The sequence below is a fragment of the Pleurotus ostreatus genome, assembly GCF_014466165.1.
Source record: "Pleurotus ostreatus strain PC9 chromosome Unknown scaffold_11, whole genome shotgun sequence".
NCBI classification, from domain to species: domain Eukaryota; kingdom Fungi; phylum Basidiomycota; class Agaricomycetes; order Agaricales; family Pleurotaceae; genus Pleurotus; species Pleurotus ostreatus.
Window position 1 is genome coordinate 180,831 of NW_023503166.1, and position 17,143 is coordinate 197,973.

General features: G+C 48.9%; 6 protein-coding genes across 6 annotated transcripts; all 6 read left to right on the forward strand.

Moving 5' to 3' along the window:
* Positions 1-179: 179 nt before the first annotated feature.
* PC9H_002364 (uncharacterized protein) lies at positions 180-1,246 on the forward strand (the record flags this gene model as incomplete). The annotated part of the gene is made up of 6 exons (XM_036772005.1): positions 180-347; positions 404-436; positions 486-658; positions 715-794; positions 857-1,051; positions 1,104-1,246. The coding sequence occupies 6 exons, from the start codon at positions 180-182 to the stop codon at positions 1,244-1,246; spliced, it is 792 nt and encodes a 263-aa protein (XP_036625651.1).
* A 6,058-nt stretch (positions 1,247-7,304) lies between these two features.
* Positions 7,305-8,709, forward strand: PC9H_002365 (uncharacterized protein; the record flags this gene model as incomplete). The annotated part of the gene is made up of 9 exons (XM_036772006.1): positions 7,305-7,349; positions 7,489-7,791; positions 7,858-7,903; positions 7,957-8,070; positions 8,122-8,214; positions 8,274-8,342; positions 8,400-8,455; positions 8,519-8,615; positions 8,669-8,709. The coding sequence occupies 9 exons, from the start codon at positions 7,305-7,307 to the stop codon at positions 8,707-8,709; spliced, it is 864 nt and encodes a 287-aa protein (XP_036625652.1).
* Positions 8,710-9,096: 387 nt separating this feature from the next.
* On the forward strand, positions 9,097-10,328 carry PC9H_002366 (uncharacterized protein; the record flags this gene model as incomplete). Its single annotated transcript, XM_036772007.1, has 8 exons — positions 9,097-9,369; positions 9,423-9,468; positions 9,534-9,647; positions 9,714-9,806; positions 9,871-9,939; positions 9,998-10,053; positions 10,129-10,225; positions 10,288-10,328. The coding sequence occupies 8 exons, from the start codon at positions 9,097-9,099 to the stop codon at positions 10,326-10,328; spliced, it is 789 nt and encodes a 262-aa protein (XP_036625653.1).
* A 394-nt stretch (positions 10,329-10,722) lies between these two features.
* On the forward strand, positions 10,723-11,486 carry PC9H_002367 (uncharacterized protein; the record flags this gene model as incomplete). Its single annotated transcript, XM_036772008.1, has 3 exons — positions 10,723-10,873; positions 10,939-11,399; positions 11,466-11,486. 3 exons carry the CDS (start codon positions 10,723-10,725, stop codon positions 11,484-11,486), a joined length of 633 nt encoding a protein of 210 aa, XP_036625654.1.
* A 1,343-nt stretch (positions 11,487-12,829) lies between these two features.
* Positions 12,830-15,140, forward strand: HXT1 (hexose transporter hxt1; the record flags this gene model as incomplete). Its single annotated transcript, XM_036772009.1, has 11 exons — positions 12,830-12,846; positions 12,899-12,971; positions 13,023-13,361; positions 13,415-13,502; positions 13,558-13,890; positions 13,948-14,114; positions 14,176-14,314; positions 14,376-14,430; positions 14,488-14,648; positions 14,708-14,787; positions 14,844-15,140. 11 exons carry the CDS (start codon positions 12,830-12,832, stop codon positions 15,138-15,140), a joined length of 1,749 nt encoding a protein of 582 aa, XP_036625655.1.
* An 823-nt stretch (positions 15,141-15,963) lies between these two features.
* On the forward strand, positions 15,964-17,090 carry PC9H_002369 (uncharacterized protein; the record flags this gene model as incomplete). The annotated part of the gene is made up of 4 exons (XM_036772010.1): positions 15,964-16,050; positions 16,116-16,394; positions 16,452-16,772; positions 16,821-17,090. The coding sequence occupies 4 exons, from the start codon at positions 15,964-15,966 to the stop codon at positions 17,088-17,090; spliced, it is 957 nt and encodes a 318-aa protein (XP_036625656.1).
* Between the last annotated feature and the right edge of the window lie 53 nt (positions 17,091-17,143).

The following is a 17,143-nucleotide window of genomic DNA, read 5'->3' on the forward strand; positions in this document are numbered from 1 at the left end:
GGGCGTATTGGGCGTCTCTCACCACACACGTTCGAGGTACCAGGTTCTTTTACTATTTAGATTCATCAATTTGATGCCGGGACGCTCGGTTTCATTATGAGGTTGCTCACCGTATATAAAGATCTCACTCAGTGCCGCTGAGCCCCCCGCAGCTGCCTTTTGCATTGCTCCAACTTAGCATGAATTCGCCCGACAACGAAGGGATGGACATGTCACTCGTCCGCCGATACTGCCCTAAATTCCGCGTACTAATCATTGGAAAAGCCAACGCGGGAAAGACCACTATTCTTCAGAAAGTTTGCAATACGACGGAGAATCCGACCGCCGTCGATACTACAGGAAGAAGGGTGCGTCGCAGCCATCAATTTCACACTCATAGCACGAATATTAATCCACACACCAGATGAGTCTTTCGCTGCTCAGACCAAGCGCTGGGGTATGATCATAGATCCTCCGCTCGAGAGGTCGTCTGACAACAAGCCTAGCGAGGACAACACGACATAGAGCAAGGATACGTGTTCGGTGGCCGTGACGACTTTGTCTTTCACGATTCGCGAGGATTTGAAGCAGGTACCGCAGCAGAGCTTGAGCGAGCGAAGGCGTTTATTAGAAAACGGTCGAGCTTCTCGCACATAAAGAATCGGCTGCATGCCGTATGGTAAGTCGTCGTGGTCTCCAGCTCGTTTATCTTGACTGGTGAGATGCTTCTTGTAGGTATTGTATTCCGTCAGATACCCCACGTTTGTTGCTAGAAGATGAGACGAGCTTTTTCGAGGAATGCCGTAAAGGAAATGGTGAGTTCACAGTACCATATGGACTGGACTTCCCTGACACCCCTGTCTTGCGTGATTGCTAGTCCCGGTCGTGGCTATCTTCACCAAATTTGATTACCGTCATAAAGAGGCTATGGCGCAGCTAATAGAAGGCGGAATGGACCGCCCAGCTGCCAGACTCGCAGCGCCAGCTCGTGCCAAGGAAGATTTCGAAGCCAAATATATCAGCAGGCTCTACAATCGGCCTTACCCACCCCAAAACCACGTATACGTATACGGTGCGTATTCTCATCGCAAAGTTTGAAAACGGTTAAACCAACGTCTGGTCAGACATGCACTTGCCCATGACGAATTGCGACCAACTCATCAGGGCCACTGTCGACTCTCTCAGCGACCTTTCTCTGAAGCAACTGTTTGTCTCGACACAAAGGAATCGTATTCACCTTTACGTCGGATATTCAATAGAACAGTGAGGAGTCTTCGTATTTCCTCGTGCTGAAGGTTCTCTTTGACAGATGTCTCATAGCGTCTTGAAGAACCAGCAAAGACGAAGGAACGGGCTGCGAAGGCACGAGATGAAGAACATTGTACTTAATTGTATCAACTGGTTCCCAGTCAATCAGGTATGTTCCTATTTATTGAGTAATATACGTCTAAGTACTGAGCCGCTCTTTCATTGGTATGTTGTAGAGGGTACGTGTGCTATTTTTTGTGAGCGACGATAATAATGTGCGGTCGCTGTCCCTTCGATAGGATGTAAGTTTATCTCGAGGTTCTCATTGTCCCTGATTACTGACGCGATTTTCGACTAGCTGGTAACAATTTCATCCTATGGACACTCATACAGACGCTAACTTCCCCTCCGTAGGAGGTGAGTGGCTTAGCGCTGTAATGTACTCATAACTACCCTTCATTCCTCATGGTGCAGATAGTTCGTGTTCTCCCTTCCTTGTTGAGTCTCGTGTAGCTGACGCCTTTATTGAGAGCAGGCAGTAACTGTGAGTGATATTCTACCTATCAAGCTTTCCTTCCCTACCTAGAACACTTCACAAAATGTCGTTACTAGAAAGCGGTGAGTTCAGCTAATCGAAATGTATATCGCAATCGATAATAACCATTTATCAATGTCACGTATTCTAGGCGGTAAGCTTAGTGTTAGGTATCCATATAGCTATCAACTTTACTCTCCCCCTCTTGAACAGAACGCAGAAGAAACCGTATGTCATCTACTTCGATGGTCTTGATATACTTACGCTTTTGATAATTAACAGGGAAGTGTAAGCCTTTGAACCCAACTGTTTCCATCGAACTTGATGATGCTGATGGAAGGCAACTTTGGCCCATTACTACAGCATATGGTGCGCGCTTTCACATTCGGTCGTTGTAAAGACTGATCCACCTCCAGATTACGGTAAATGATGATTTTCATTTATGGGCGCAGCCTAACGAAGCGTCTTATTGTCCCCAGAAAATCGTGGGCCCAACTCTACTCTTCGCTTTTTCTATCACTCATTCTTACGTATATCGGGTTGTCGCCTTCTATAGTGGGTGAGTACTCTCGCTTGTTTACTGTTTCCCAAGCTGATGATTAATGGATATAGAAAGTAAGTTACTCCCTACATATTGTGTAAGACACAAGTTCATAGGTGTTTTGCTTCGTACTTGTAGACAGTGAGTACATATACTCATAAGACCATACCACCGGTGACAAACCAATCATTTTCAATCGCATCGCGCGTGTCTTAGTTCGTGAGTTCCTCTTCCTTTTGTCAATTAACTGACATCTCTGATACAATCGCACAGAATGTCAGTTCCTCATGCTACCTTCCTATCGAGCATAGCTGATCCTTTCGACGAATGTACCGACTCCGTAGCATGTGAGTCGCTTCACGATTTGGGCCTACCCCTGACCCCTTACACCCTATGTTATCCAACGAAGCCCGTGAGTTGATCCTACACCTAGGCGCATCTGCCTCTGACACATATGACGGGCGGGAACCTGTAGTGGGTATGTAGCTAAGTCTACCTCTACTGCTTAGTACTGAGACGACCAACACAATTCACCAGGAGGTGAGTTTGCTACTGCACTGAGAGGGGTAACACTGATTCGACGGAACGCCGGCTGCGTTCACCACAATCGCAAGCATGTGAGTCGCTTCAATACTCACCATGCCTTGGATCCTAAACTTGTTCCTTTTTCAGTGGGTCAGTTTTGATTTCTCTCTCTTCACGAGTCTACTCAATGACGATGGATTGACCCGCCAATGTAGTGGGTGAGTATCTATTCTGACCAGACTATCGGTCCTTTCTGATTTAACGAACCATTTTATTACAGGAAGTAAGTCAATGTTTCCTGATTTTCATCCTGTGGCTCATGGTAACGATATCTGATCTAGTGGGTACGTTGTGTATAATGCCATTTGGCCGTGAATGACCACTAGTTTCTTATCATGGCCTCAAATATTTCAAGGGTGTAAGTGCTATTCATTCCCTTCTCTTTACTCGATGAACTCGAGCAAAACCCAAAATCCCGTCAGAACGACGTGAGCCTTGACCACTTCGTCCGAAAATTGATGATTGACCTCGGTGGTTGCTGGTTGTGCAGGATAGGGTATGTGTCCCCATTTCGAGTGGTTTGAACTAAAGTCACTAATTGAGGGTGACGGTAGAATACAGTCAGTAATTTCCTCTTATGAACGTGAATCACCATTGATGGGAGAGATTTGGGTATTATCTAGCACGTACGTGCTTCGTTCTCCAATATGCATGTGTCGTGTATGATTGCTGATCAAACTGCAGTGGGTAGGTCGGCATCCCTCGCCCCACACTATTTATGGGCTTACTCTCCCCTCTGATATCGCATCGATAGTCGGTGAGCGTACATCTTGTCAGGATGTACTGTACAATACTCACCGGCGGTGTATAGTCCGTGAGTTGATCGTGCTGTCACTCCGATGATCAAGAATTTGATGACTGTGATATCGCATGTTCCTCTGTAATGATCAATAGCAAGTAAGTTGTTTTATGACGTCTCCCACCTCATTCTGACAGTTGCCTCTATCTTACATAGTGGGTGAGTGGCATATCTAGTACATCGTCGCTCTCTTTGACTCCCTGTAGATAGTACGTGCCATTCGTTGTCTCTTGCTGCGTGCAACTCTCATTTGTTTCGTTTTATAGCATGTAAGCCCTTGAAGCCTGTGATTGCTGTGACTTCTTCAGTGACGTTAAACCTCTATAGGAAGTAAGTCGGTCCTGGTGTGCCTCGGTGGTTGTGCTTGCTCATCGTCTGTGAATATCGCCTCTAGATCGTGGGTTTCTCTCCGCCGCCTGCTTGATAAGAGGACTGACGGGCTGGAAATCGACGCCGAATATAGCTGGTAAGACATAATCTACCTCCCGGTTTGCGCTCAGTCGCTCACTACTTTGTAGTTTGTGAGTTGAGCCATGCATCGAAGATTCATGCCAAGATAACGTGTCCCATGTTTTGATATGTGCTCCATAGGGCGTGAGGACGTCTGTTTTATGTTTCAATTACAATGCACTCACAAAGCCTTTCTAGGATGTGAGCTGTCCCCCTTGATGAGTTCAGTTTATTTAACTCAATCTATTGTCCTTGATTCTAGGTGTATCTCGAAAAGATGGTGAGCGGTAGTATCTTCGGCCGTGACAACTTCATAATCGTCGAATATCAACAGGCGGGTGATGGACATCGGGTGAATATGGCTGAACAAATTGCACGAGTCGCGACAGGTGAACACTCCTTTTCCACTCTTCCCCGTAGTTCAACACTGAATTAGCCTAGTTACTGTGGTGATGTTGGTGTTCATATGTGATCCAGCAAACTCGTCGATGCCGAGCGACGAGATGCAAAGACGCCTCAAGACGTTCCTCGAAACTTCCGCGTTCGACGCTCTGATTGGGGATATCACCAGCGTGCTGGAAACGCTACGTGGAGAGGCCATGTCGATCACCAAATGGACGGAAGAGCTTAGTAAAGTGGTATTGAGCGATCAGCAGAGGATATGAGGTTTGATGTGATGGAATATACCACTTCTTCGACGACATCTCATGAGTAGCTTGGAGTTTGGACCCGGCGGCAAGCATGGCTGTCAACCACGAACTTTAGCTCTTTTGCTGGCTACTAGTTGAGGGTGGGGAACGATTATAATTACTACGTCTCTGCCTCTGTGGCACAGTAGCACTCGTGAATTGATATTCTCAAATAGTCCGCCCGGTAAAGCGACGAAGGAAGTGGTTGGGTCATTGGTTTTTAAGACCCCGTAGATCTGATCCATGAGTTGTAACCTCCGTCGAATGTAGAACTACTGTCACGTCCTCGCCACCAGTTCGCGTAAACACCGAATAAAAATCATCGTCGCGGGTTTCGCAAATTTTTATGCCCGGAGTACTGGTATAGTAGTCACACCGGTTTCATTTTGCGGGGAACTTGGTTGTATGTCGGTTGACTTACAGGAAGTAAATGAGATTGGGTACCTGTTGGATTTCAGCAATCTTGGCGGTACAGGGGTATAGGGGTGCACGTGACTACTGTAGTATTGTTTCGCGCGCATGTATTATTTTCTTTATGCGTTTGCTGGAGTCCCAGCCAAACACAATATACCTGCTCGCCTACTCTGAATTCGCGCGACCTCATCGGCTTATTTTAACAGTAACCAGTACTCTACTCGTACCGGCCCCTGTTTGTGGCAACTTCGGTCCATTCAGATTCAGACAAGTGCTTTCAAGGTCCGCTTTTTACCAAATATGGACAACGCGTTCTTGTCACTCTCACTCTTCGTTTCTCAAGCGAGATGTACGCGTTCGACCATGACCACGCGGCATCGAACGTAGAACCAAGGGAACCACTTGACGCTATTTCTATTTGCCAATTTGCAACAAGGTAAGTACTTGCTCTCTGTTGCTTTGCTGACTGAGCCCCCGTCGTGTCTGAGTACGCATTGCGCAAATACAGTCCGAATCACTCCTCGCGCCGAATCCTGCAGCTCTCGCGCGATCCTCCTGGACTGCACCCATATCCCGGCATCGAATTTCCTATGAGAACGCTCGTGTCACTCCTCTCCTCCACCATGGGTAGCTCTCGATATCTCAGGGACAGAGCCACCGATAACCAATAGAGCGACGATAATAACCTTGGGTGTATGCGTGCCAGTTCAATGCTAACGGTGGGTGTAATTTTGGTTGTAATCTAACAATTAAGTCTACGGTCAGCTTTCGAACACTTCTGGCGCTGTCGTTTGCGATAGTGTAGTCAAGATCTCGCGATATCAATACCTCAACCATTATGTACTGAAAATGGAGACCATGCCACCCCTTGACTTCTGACGCCTCACCTACGATTTCCCCTGTGACAGTTTCCCTATGAACTCCATCCCTTTGACCATCTTCTCTAAACCTGCAGTGCGCCCTTTGCGTGCAGAATCCTCTCACAACTATGTCGGGTTGAGTCTGTTCTAGTTCTATACTTCCAGGCCCCAACCTCACGAGGGCGGCGGGACGATGCGCCCCACCTGGCACCAATCACCATGTCTCATCCTTTCCAGTCTGATTGAACCCTCACATAGCCACATATTGTACGTCCGTCTGCTATCCATCTTTGTGCCTCTGAACTGCATTGTATTGCAGAACGGAAAATGTGCTAGACGGTAATCCGTGAGTGATTTTATCTACTAGGATCCGATTTCGTCTACATACAACGGGTTCTAGTGCAAGTATTGGGTTCCTCCTACGCCACTCTTGCGGATCTGTTCCATGTATACCAATCAAGTACAACTCCTGAACATTTCAGCTCCGTGCGTAGCGGCTCTTATCTTCTGACAATCAGACGGCCTTCTCCGCGTCGTAGAGGGCAGTTCCACGGCTTGTCCGGATAACTACACGTCTGGAACGCAGTCTATGCCAGTACTAGTCGAGGTCCACCCTCCCAGTCTGTACCTACCGGCGGTACCACACCTAGTAACGCATCACTACTCTGGGGAAACAGGGAAGTTGTGCCGTCGCCTCCGGTTCGCGAAATAGTCGGCGGAGTGCTTGGTGGGGTCATGTTCGTTGCTCTCCTAGGGATAGTGATCGTGTTCCTCCACAGACGTTGTATCAAGTCCATAGTTGTCTCTAGTAAGTCCTTTTACCTTCACTATTCGCTGCTGGCGTCATCCCATTCCCGAAGGCCCAATACACGTTACCGCATTCCTCCGGATGGGCATGGATGCACCGGAGGATACGCGAATCTTGATTCAAGTATCACCTCACTGTCTTCACGTCCCTTCCTCATATACCCTAACCCTTTATCAGACCGTTCTACCTATCTATTGCGAAGGTAAGGATTTTCAGTTTTCATCGCACCGGACTTAAGGTCGATGTACCGATTCTTTCTTATACAGGCAAACTGTCGCTTTCCGCCTATCATACACTCCATTCGTAGCCCTCTCAGGGCTTCTTATTCGATACTTTACAAGTTTCCCCCGTCAGTTGATTTGAGCAATATGCTGCGGGCATCTCATCATCGTCGCCATGCTTCGAGGCTCTCGCTGCTTCTCCGTCATCTGTGACGTTGGTGTCCGTTGAACGTGCCCACGTTTCTTGTGGGTTACCGCCGTTAAACTTTACTTCTATTCGGCATGCTCCAGGAGTTCTGTGGCCATAAATACACGGCGCACTGTGAGCTCATCGTCATATTCCGCCTCCCACTTCTCAGCCAACAACGACCCCCTATTCCACAAGCACCCTGCCACCCAACCCTCAGCCCAAAACCGCTATCGTCACTGGTGCAGCGCAGGGAATTGGCAGAGCTATTGCGATCCAACTTGCCAGCGATGGTTTCGCCATCGTGATAAGCGATATTGCATCAAAGCAAGACTTGATGGACGTTGTTGCGGCAGAAATAAAGTCGAAGAATGCTGGAAGCCAAACCTTGGTCGTACCGGCAGATGTAAGCTCGGAGGCGGACGTCAACAAACTCGTAGCCAAAACCAAGGACACATTTGGTGGTTTGGATGTTGTAAGTTTGTCTTTGATTTCCACCCACGTCTCCACCAAATGCATTATGCATTCATTCAATGCGTAGATGGTCGCCAATGCTGGTATCTGCTTGGCGAACCCTATTCTTGACGGTACGCATTAAGTGGTTCACCCGCCTCGTAACTTTCTCAGCATTCGACAACAGTCACTATTCAAGAATGGGATAAACTATTCTCTATCAACGTCCGCGGCGTGCTGCTTTGCTATCAGGCTGCAGCAAGACTGATGATCGAGCAGAAACGCGGTGGTCGAATAATTGGTGAGGGCACTCCCGTCATGCATTTATTTCACTGTAGATCTCTTTCTCAAGGCGCCTCTTCGATTGCTGGGAAGAAGGGCGGTGGCAATCTAAGTGCCTATTCCGCCAGTAAATTTGCTGTCCGATCGTTGACTCAATCCGCCGGTATGGTGCCTCTGCCCTAACTCTGCCTGATAGCTGGGTACTTAGTTTCTTCTCCGTAGCTTGCGAATGGGGTGCACATGGGATTACGGTCAATGCATACGCTCCTGGTACAATTGAGACTCCCATGCGTGAGTTCCAAGGTCTGTCTTCGTGAATGGCCTCTTCATCAGTGATTTCAATTTTAGTACACGACGCCGAGGCCACGATTATCACGCCATCGGGCGCCGGTCTCATTAGCCAGGTGCGTGCGTGCACTTACGCGACCTCACATGTGCATGGATTTTATCATTTCCTCTGAATCTAGCTCAAAGCTTCCACGGCGCTCAGGAGATCTGGGCAGCCTGAAGAGATAGCGAACTTCGTTTCGATGCTAGCATCGGATAAATCTAGCTGCATGACAGGTGTGTCGAGGTCCAATATATCCCTGGCGGTTGCCTATACTAACAATCTACAGGCCAAACCATCACCATTGACGGCGGAATATGGTTTGACTAGCTTTACCAAAGCCTGATGTAGTAATAGTGGTGCTTTCTTGTCGGGGCAGCTTTGCAAGACCGCTCCTTATCACCGTCAGTACTAGCGAACGCCTCCTCTTGGTTCTTCCCACATGGTTCTTTACCCTGCTGACGCACGAAGTAATGCTCTTTTCTTTTCCAAATCTATGATGAGCCAATTCGGTACGCTGGGAGCTCCACAGGCGTACCATGAACTCAATACACCTGTCAATCAGAGTTGAGCAGATGATTCCGACTCAGAAAAGGCCGGATGTTCTGGTACAGGCTCCGAACTAGATGCTCCCACACAGAGTCGTTGGGATGTTTAAATGCCTTCCAGCGGCAGAGCCACCCTTATCGTTGACCGCCCCCACTGGTAGTAGTCATCATGTCCACTGATTCAACCCCGACCCACAAAGTCGCTATCATCACTGGTGCGGCGCAGGGGATCGGTCGGGCTATTGCACTTCAACTCGCAGCTGATGGCTTAGCCGTGATGATCAGCGACATCGCGTCCAAACTCGATCAACTCAACGCAGTAGCAATGGAAATCCAGTCGAAGAAGGGTCGGGCACAAGTCATGCTAGCGGACGTATCATCGGAAAGTGATGTCAATAACCTTGTAGCCAAAACCAAAGAAGCTTTTGGCGGTCTGGATGTTGTGGGTTCTGGTTGCTATCTGCCCCGCCTAATGGTTTAATACGAATGTACAAGATGGTAGCTAACGCAGGCGTGGCTTGGCCGAATTCTCTCCTCGACGGTACGCACCACTTTTGTTAAATAAAAGGCTTATCATGTTAAAGCTTCCTGCACGTACTCCTTAAGTTACCGTCGAAGAATGGGATAGATTATTCTCAGTCAATGTTCGAGGAGTGCTACTCTGTTATCAAGCTGCCGCAAGGTTAATGATTGAGCAAAAGCGTGGGGGTCGGATCATCGGTGCGGTCGTTGTTCTCCTTTCGCCTAACTTCGATGTTTCTATCCACTCATAACTCCCCCTTGCAGGAGCGTCTTCGATTGGTGGGAAGAAAGCAGGTGTCATGATTGGTGCATATTCTGCAAGCAAATTCGCTGTCAGGTCGTTAACGCAAACCGCTGGTACGATGGCGCCATCGATGATGAAGTTATCCCTTGTTCATCCACTCACTGCACACCCCTTCAGCACAGGAGTGGGGCGTACATGGAATTACAGTGAATGCATATGCCCCCGGTGCAATAGAGACGGCGATGCGTGAGCGCCTTTCCTTTCGGTTTGCAATACACAACAAGGTGACTTTCGATCTGTGTAGTACGCGATTCTGGAGCCGAGATAACGAAGGGTTCCAACTTTGATTTCCTCGAACATGTGAGTGATCCGAACGTCAGAGGGTTCATACAATGCGGTGCCTAAATTAATCTTATCCTTGCCCCACATATGCAGTTCAGAACGAAGACGGCACTCAGGCGGATCGGTGACCCGAGCGAGGTCGCCAGTGTTGTGTCAATGCTTGCGTCCGAGAAATCTAGCTATATAACAGGTTCGTCTTCGCTTGCAACGGGCTGTGATGGTAACTTTAGTTTGATAATTGCTCCTATGTAGGGCAAACTATCACTATTGATGGGGGGATGTGGTTTGATTAAGCTTGTTAGGTTGCAACCAGCACTTCCCCCTCGTCTGTGACACGAGTCACAGTTCGTAGTTATGCAGATGCAACTTTGCAGTGCAGAAAAGGTCTTAGATGTGTATATCGTATCATACCACACTGTTCGTGCTGGAGGCTTTATATGGGTGTCGTATTGATGTCGAGAACTCAACTAGTCAATCCTCAACCTTGATCGTCGTTAACTCGAGGACAGCCACCCGTTCAATATTTCCTTGGGAACACAATGGTCTTTGCTTGACGAAGCGACTGAGATGCGAAACCTGCTCGACAAGAAACTGAGGTAGAATCCTCGTATTTGTATTATTTATGACCCTAGTAAGCGCGAGCGACTGCTTCAGGTTCCCCTGGCAAGTTGTTCCCCTCGTCGTCGTATGACTTCTCCGTTTACCTATCTCTTGGACGACTCGGATCCCCGCATCCAGTACTCATTAGGATGGCAGCGTGGCGGCCTAGCTCCGGAGTTCAATAGTTCCACCACATACACGGACGGCCTCAACGAGACGTTGACCGTTTCATTTGTCGGTGAGCGCCATCTTGCTCACACCGCAGCCTGGGACATTAAGCACATTATGGCGGTCTTTGATCAGGCACATCCGTCAGCGTCTTTGGCTCTGTCACAAATTCTACGGTAAACTCGTCGTATGAGGTTGACGGCACCACGACCTCGAGATTCTCCATGGATCCAAAGGGCGGACGGATATACCGCGTATTGTTCTACGAGTCGCCCGCCCTATCGCACGGGAAGCATACACTAGTTGCGACTAGCAGGGGCGGTAGAGTCGTCGTCGATTACATCACTATCACTTCCACGCTGCCGAATACCTTCTCCGCATGCGTGACGCAGTTGTGTGGCTCTGAGAGCAATAGCGCCAGTGCTGGTACGACGCTGACGTCGACGGCTCGCGTAAACGCAGCCATCATAGTCGGATGCGTTCTTGGAGGACTTGCGCTGGTTGGCCTGTTTTGGATTATATGGCACCTCTGCCGTCAAGCGGCACTAAAATTTGACGCCGCGGTCGCAAGGCCTTATGATATCTATGTTGCCGAGGTTGGTGTAAACTTGCCCCGGACAAAGCCTGGGCTAAATCGTCCGTTTAATCGTAGACATAATTAGTTCCATGTCCTTGACTTATAGCTTGCGTTAAACCGTACGCATATCATAGTCCCATGTAATCCCTTCACAATACGTAGTTCCATCCGAATACCATCCTAGAAACCCGTTGAACTCGGGTACGAATCCCCGTACGGTACTGTACGGCGGGGAGGCGCGGTACTCCGGAACCGTTGCTTCAGGCTGCGCCATATCCTGGGTAGGAAGAGTCCGTTTACTACGAATGATCCATGAGTGGTTGAGGTGAGGGTTGCGTGGATCGAGGGATCAGAGGGTCCCGCTCTGATGAGTTATCTTCGACCTTGTTGTCCCATCTGCATAACGAGCAAAGATGTTCCGTGCAATTATGTCCTTCGTAGATAAATCAGCGCTGGCCATCAAGCGATTCACAACACGATGCTCACGAAGTGATATAAAATCAAGACATACTCCTGTTACAACATCAAAACAGGCGAGAATCAGGATACCGCAGACACTGTCAGATGCAGACATGTCCTTCTCGTTGTGCTCTATACAGAAAGGAGAGTCAAGTCAGCGCTGAACGTGGGCGAGCGCTGAGCGCTCGGCGGAGTTGTTGCGGGGTGGAGAAAGCTCCTGAGCCTCCTGAGGGGTCAATAATATTTGGGAGAAAGCCTCTTGAGTTTGACATCCATATTCACTTCATCCCAGGACTATACTTTTCAACTTATTTCTGTAGCTGACAAAATAATGCGGGCGGACGAGGCCTTGCCGGAGCTTCCAAATATACAGCATCCATAACCGGGGTAAAATGATAACTCCACTTATAATAAGCTTTTCAGAAGTTTTCAGCCTTTCAAGTGCCAGAGCTGTTGTTTCTGCCACCCAGAAGCTGGTACGTATGCTACATATAAGTTGTCAAATCATGATAGACACTCGGAGGGTCGGAACACGGAAGGTCTGATCATGATCGGAACGGATGCGCGTGGGACCGAATTGCCATTTTCAATGTGGCGTTACAATGAACCTCTCCTATTAATTTTAGCGCCCGTTACTACTCCAAGGTTGCCTTCCGAATTCAAATTTTCCCTTTCCTCGAAATAAACTCAAGGCTACTTTATGGAGAAGGATTTTTATTTATCCACCTCCTCATGCCTCTGGACCGGTGAACGAAGACCGCGCTGGACCGCGCCGTGGAGTCTCCTGCCCTTTGAATGAGTTCATCCATCAATGACGGCTCACTGGTGGAGCACATCTCGGCTAGCGAACCCCCTATAAATAGCGGGAGGCTCGGATGAAGATTAATAACCCTTTCATTCCTGCTACTTACCTCCTCTGCAAAAGGGTTGGTCGAGGAAGGCTAGCATACCAGCATACCCAGGCCATACTCGGGCGCGAATTTCGTAGCGATGCCTCTCTTTTACGTGTATGTTCACGACAAGAAATACCCATTATTCACTGCTGATACAATATGGCAGGAAAGAAGTGCCAATAGGTGCAGTAGCAATCATGCTCGCCCTTGTGGCATCTATGGGCGGTTTCATTTTCGGCGTGCGTCCTGTCAAGTTATAATACGGACGTCTAGTTTAATCTATCTTTCAGTACGACACCGGTCAGATATCTGACATCCTTCTCATGGACGACTTTAAATCACGATTCGCCCAATGTGGGACACCAGGAGATGTTGGGACGTGCGAGTTCTCAATGGTGCGAGCAGGGCTGATTGTCAGCCTTCTGTCTATTGGAACGCTGGTTGGCGCGCTGGCAGGTGCTCCCATTGCAGACGCGCTGGGCAGGCGATGGGCGATGATCGTGGAGTGCGGCGTGTTTATTGTAGGGGTGATCATCCAATTACTGTCCTTTTCCTCTTGGCAGCAGTTCGCGGTCGGCAGACTGGTTAGCGGTCTGGGAGTAGGTGCACTGAGCGCTGCCGTACCTATGGTACGTCGATACATGACTTTAACTGCCTTGGGTACTTATGCCGCAATATTTAGTATCAAGCAGAAACAGCACCACCACAGATTCGAGGCACTCTCACAGCAACATATCAACTTTTCATCACTTTTGGCATTCTAGTGGCCTGTAAGTACTTTGACTCGTCTTTTTTGACGGAGATCATTTAGCTTTCATTTGCCAGATTGTATCTCTATCGGTACCCGCTCTGTCTCGGGATCGGGGTCGTGGCGCATCGTCGTGGCCATCGGCATCATCTGGGCGCTCGTACTCGCAGTCGGCATGCTTTTCATGCCTGAGTCTCCTCGTTGGCTTGCCGCGCGTAACCGTATCGAGGAGGCTCGTCGCTCCGTTGCCCTTTCGCGAGGTGTCTCGGCTTCAGAACGGCAAACTAATGCCTTTGTCGTTCGCGAGGTTGAGCAGATCAGAATGATGGCTGAAAGAGAGAGAAAGCTACAGGCCGGGTGGCTCACCTGCTTCGAGTCGAAGGGGAAGACGAGATACCGGACTTTCCTTGGTACGTCTCCTACCCACCTACTAATCGTCTTCGGAGGGCTGAAGGCTGTATTCTTAGGAATGGCCCTTCAGGCGCTTCAACAGCTCACGGGGGCAAACTACTTCTTCTACTATGGCGCCACTGTCTTCCAATCAGTCGGCCTCGCGGACTCTTTTATAACCCAGATTATTCTCGGTGCAGTTAATTTCGTCTGCACCTTCGGCGGCTTGTGGGTCCTCGAACGTGTACGTCTGTCCCTCAACTGAAACGGCGCATCCGTCATACTTATAACATTTCTATGCACAGTACGGTCGCAGAATCCCATTGATGATTGGCGGAATATGGCAATCGGCGTGGTTGTTCGTCTTCGCTGCTGCTGGCACCGTGATGGGTCCTGTCGACCCGAACGAACCTGTCTCAGAGAAGAACCAAAGCTTAGGGAAATGTAAGTCACCTCGCCTCGTGTATGGAATGATGTCACTCATACTCATACTCCAAATCGATAGTGATGATCGTTGCTGCGTGCATGTTTATCTTGGGTTACGCCATGACTTGGGCACCGTAAGTTCGGTTTCAAGATGTGTTCTATTCTTATTCTAACGATTCTTTCACGCCTAGCGGCATCTGGATTCTCATTGGCGAGACGTTCCCGACCCGCACACGGGCGAAACAAGGAGCTTTATCCACGTCATCCAACTGGCTGTTCAACTTCCTGTTGGCATTCTTTACCCCATTTATCGCTGGTGATATCAACTTCCGCTACGGCTTCGTTTTTGCCGGTAAGCAACCTGGACCCACCCTACCGCTATTTCCCGTTGCTGATTGACGATCCACATAGCGTGCAACTTGTTTGGCGCCCTGGTTGTATATTTCTTCCTATACGAATCATCCGACCTGACACTTGAGAGTGTTGACGATGTAAGTCTTTTTTCTTCGCGTTGAACAAAGTTCAGATGAGCTCACTCGTGATGCAGATGTACACCGATCGTCACTGCAAGCCATGGACTTCCAGGTCTTGGGCGCCAGAAGGCTACGCTTCGCGAGAGGAGTATGCCCGTTTGCGAGGCGACGGAGAGAAGAAGACGGCGATTCCTGAAGGGGACAGTCGAGACTCTAGCCCTCATAGCGATGCGAGGACGGGCCCATACGCTGCCCAAGGTGGGCCAGGAGTAGAGAAGCAAAGTGGCAACGAGGCCCATGGTGCGTCAGCGTTTGATCCTTCCGGAGAGAAGCGGACGGAGAGTCTTGAGCACAGAGAACATGCTGTATAATTCATGATGCATGATTCTTGACATTGTAGCAGTTTTGTTTGAGCTTTGTAGCACTACTTGTTTGTTATCGTTGTATATTTGTAACAACCGGCTTAATTATAATGATACTGAGGACGTCCTCGTTCCGATTTTAAAGCTTGAGGAGCACTAGCTTCATCCGACAGGTCCAAAGTGCGGACCATGTGCTGGTATCGCTCTCAAGAGACCAAAGAGCCCCTGAAAACAGACGAAAGTTAAAGGTGGCAAGTCCGGGCGCTTTTCTGATGAGTCTCCTCGTGATCAAGTTGTTTTGTTGTCGATCTCAGATTCTCCTGCGACCTATTCCGTCTGGAACACTTGGAGTCGCCGAATACCTCCGCGTTCCTACATTACAACCCTGACATGTAAAACATTACGCCTATTGGACTCGATGCTCGCGTAAAATACGACTCCCCGGACAGATACCAAGGCAGGATAATATCCAAGAGCCTGTTCAGACGTGAGTACGGACAACAGGCTGTCAGCCTACCTGAACTTGACCTGAAAAGAGAGTGCTAACATACGACATAAAGTTCTCTGCTACTAAAGGGCTTCAAAGTTGCAGTTTAATCGTGATTCCATGCCGTAAGTCCTTCGGGGCTTGCCAAGAGGCGAGTACAAGGTAGATCTGACTTTGTCATGTATTGTCGACTTCTTTTCTGACTTGCAACCCACTGCTAGATGGCCCACTCTGGTCTAAAAGAACCTCCCGGGGCAAGTACGGCACTCGAAATGATATAAAACCGTGACGTTCAACCACTCGATGTATATCAGTTAATCACACATCAAACTACATATCAACGATATGTCTAAACCATTGGTACTCATCGTCGGCGCTACTGGATACACCGGACGAGCCATCGCAAATGCAATTCTTGAAGAAGGCAAATCTGTACGTACGCCCGTGGTGCCACTGTCTGCTCTGTTCTGATTTCCCGCCCAAATGCCAACCTACAGCGCCTCGCGATTCTAGTACGAGCGCAATCAGTCAACAAACCAGTAGTCAAAGAGCTCGTCGCCGCTGGGGCCGAACTTCGAGTGGGGGACACCTCCGATCCTCCTGAGAAGTTGGAAGAACACCTGGTTGGCGTAGAGACGCTGATCTGCACAGTCCTTGTGTGGGTTGCAGATCAGAAGCCATTGTTCGCTGCCGCCAAGAAGGTTGGTGTTGGTCGCGTAGTGCCGTCCGATTTCGGGCCTGTAGCACCCAAGGGCGCCATGTGGATGAACGACATCGTGAGTCATCCTAGTTCATATCCTCAATTAAATGATACGATACTCATTGCACGGCAGAAAATTGGTATTCATGAATATATCAAAGAGATCGGGCTACCGTACACCTTCATTTATGTCGGATGGTGGCTTACGTTCATGTGGCCGACTCCCCATTCCGAGCATAACACCCTCGACACTCCGAAGTTTTACGCTGGTAGTAAGGACCAGAAGCTCATATACTCGACATTCCCGAGCATCGGTAAACTCGTCGCGCGGATCATCGCCGATCCTCGAACAATCAACCAAACAGTTGTCGCCCATGATGGTGAAATCACACTTGGAGAGACATGGGCGATCGGAGAGAAGGTAACCGGCGAAGACTTCTCAGATTATTACAAAGTGAGTTCTTTGCGTGCCGTCTATTCGTGACGTTTAATGCTGTCGAAGGCTTCCGAAGCAGATTTGGATGCAGCCTCCAAGCAATCGATTAACTGGATGAAGAAGACCACTGCCGACTATTACAGGAGTTTATACATTCGAGGAGATAATACCATCGCTAAAGCGGAAGCGGCCGGTGCGTTGATTGCCAGGAAGCTGTATTCAGACGTCCCCTACCCAGACGTACTGGAGGAAGCCAAGGCGCGCTACGCAACATCATTTGTTCCCGAATACGGTGTACCCTTGGAGGAATTACTAGATGTCTACAAGCCAGAATAGATCACAATAGACGAAGAACTCATTTCATGTACATCCTCCACAAATACATATAC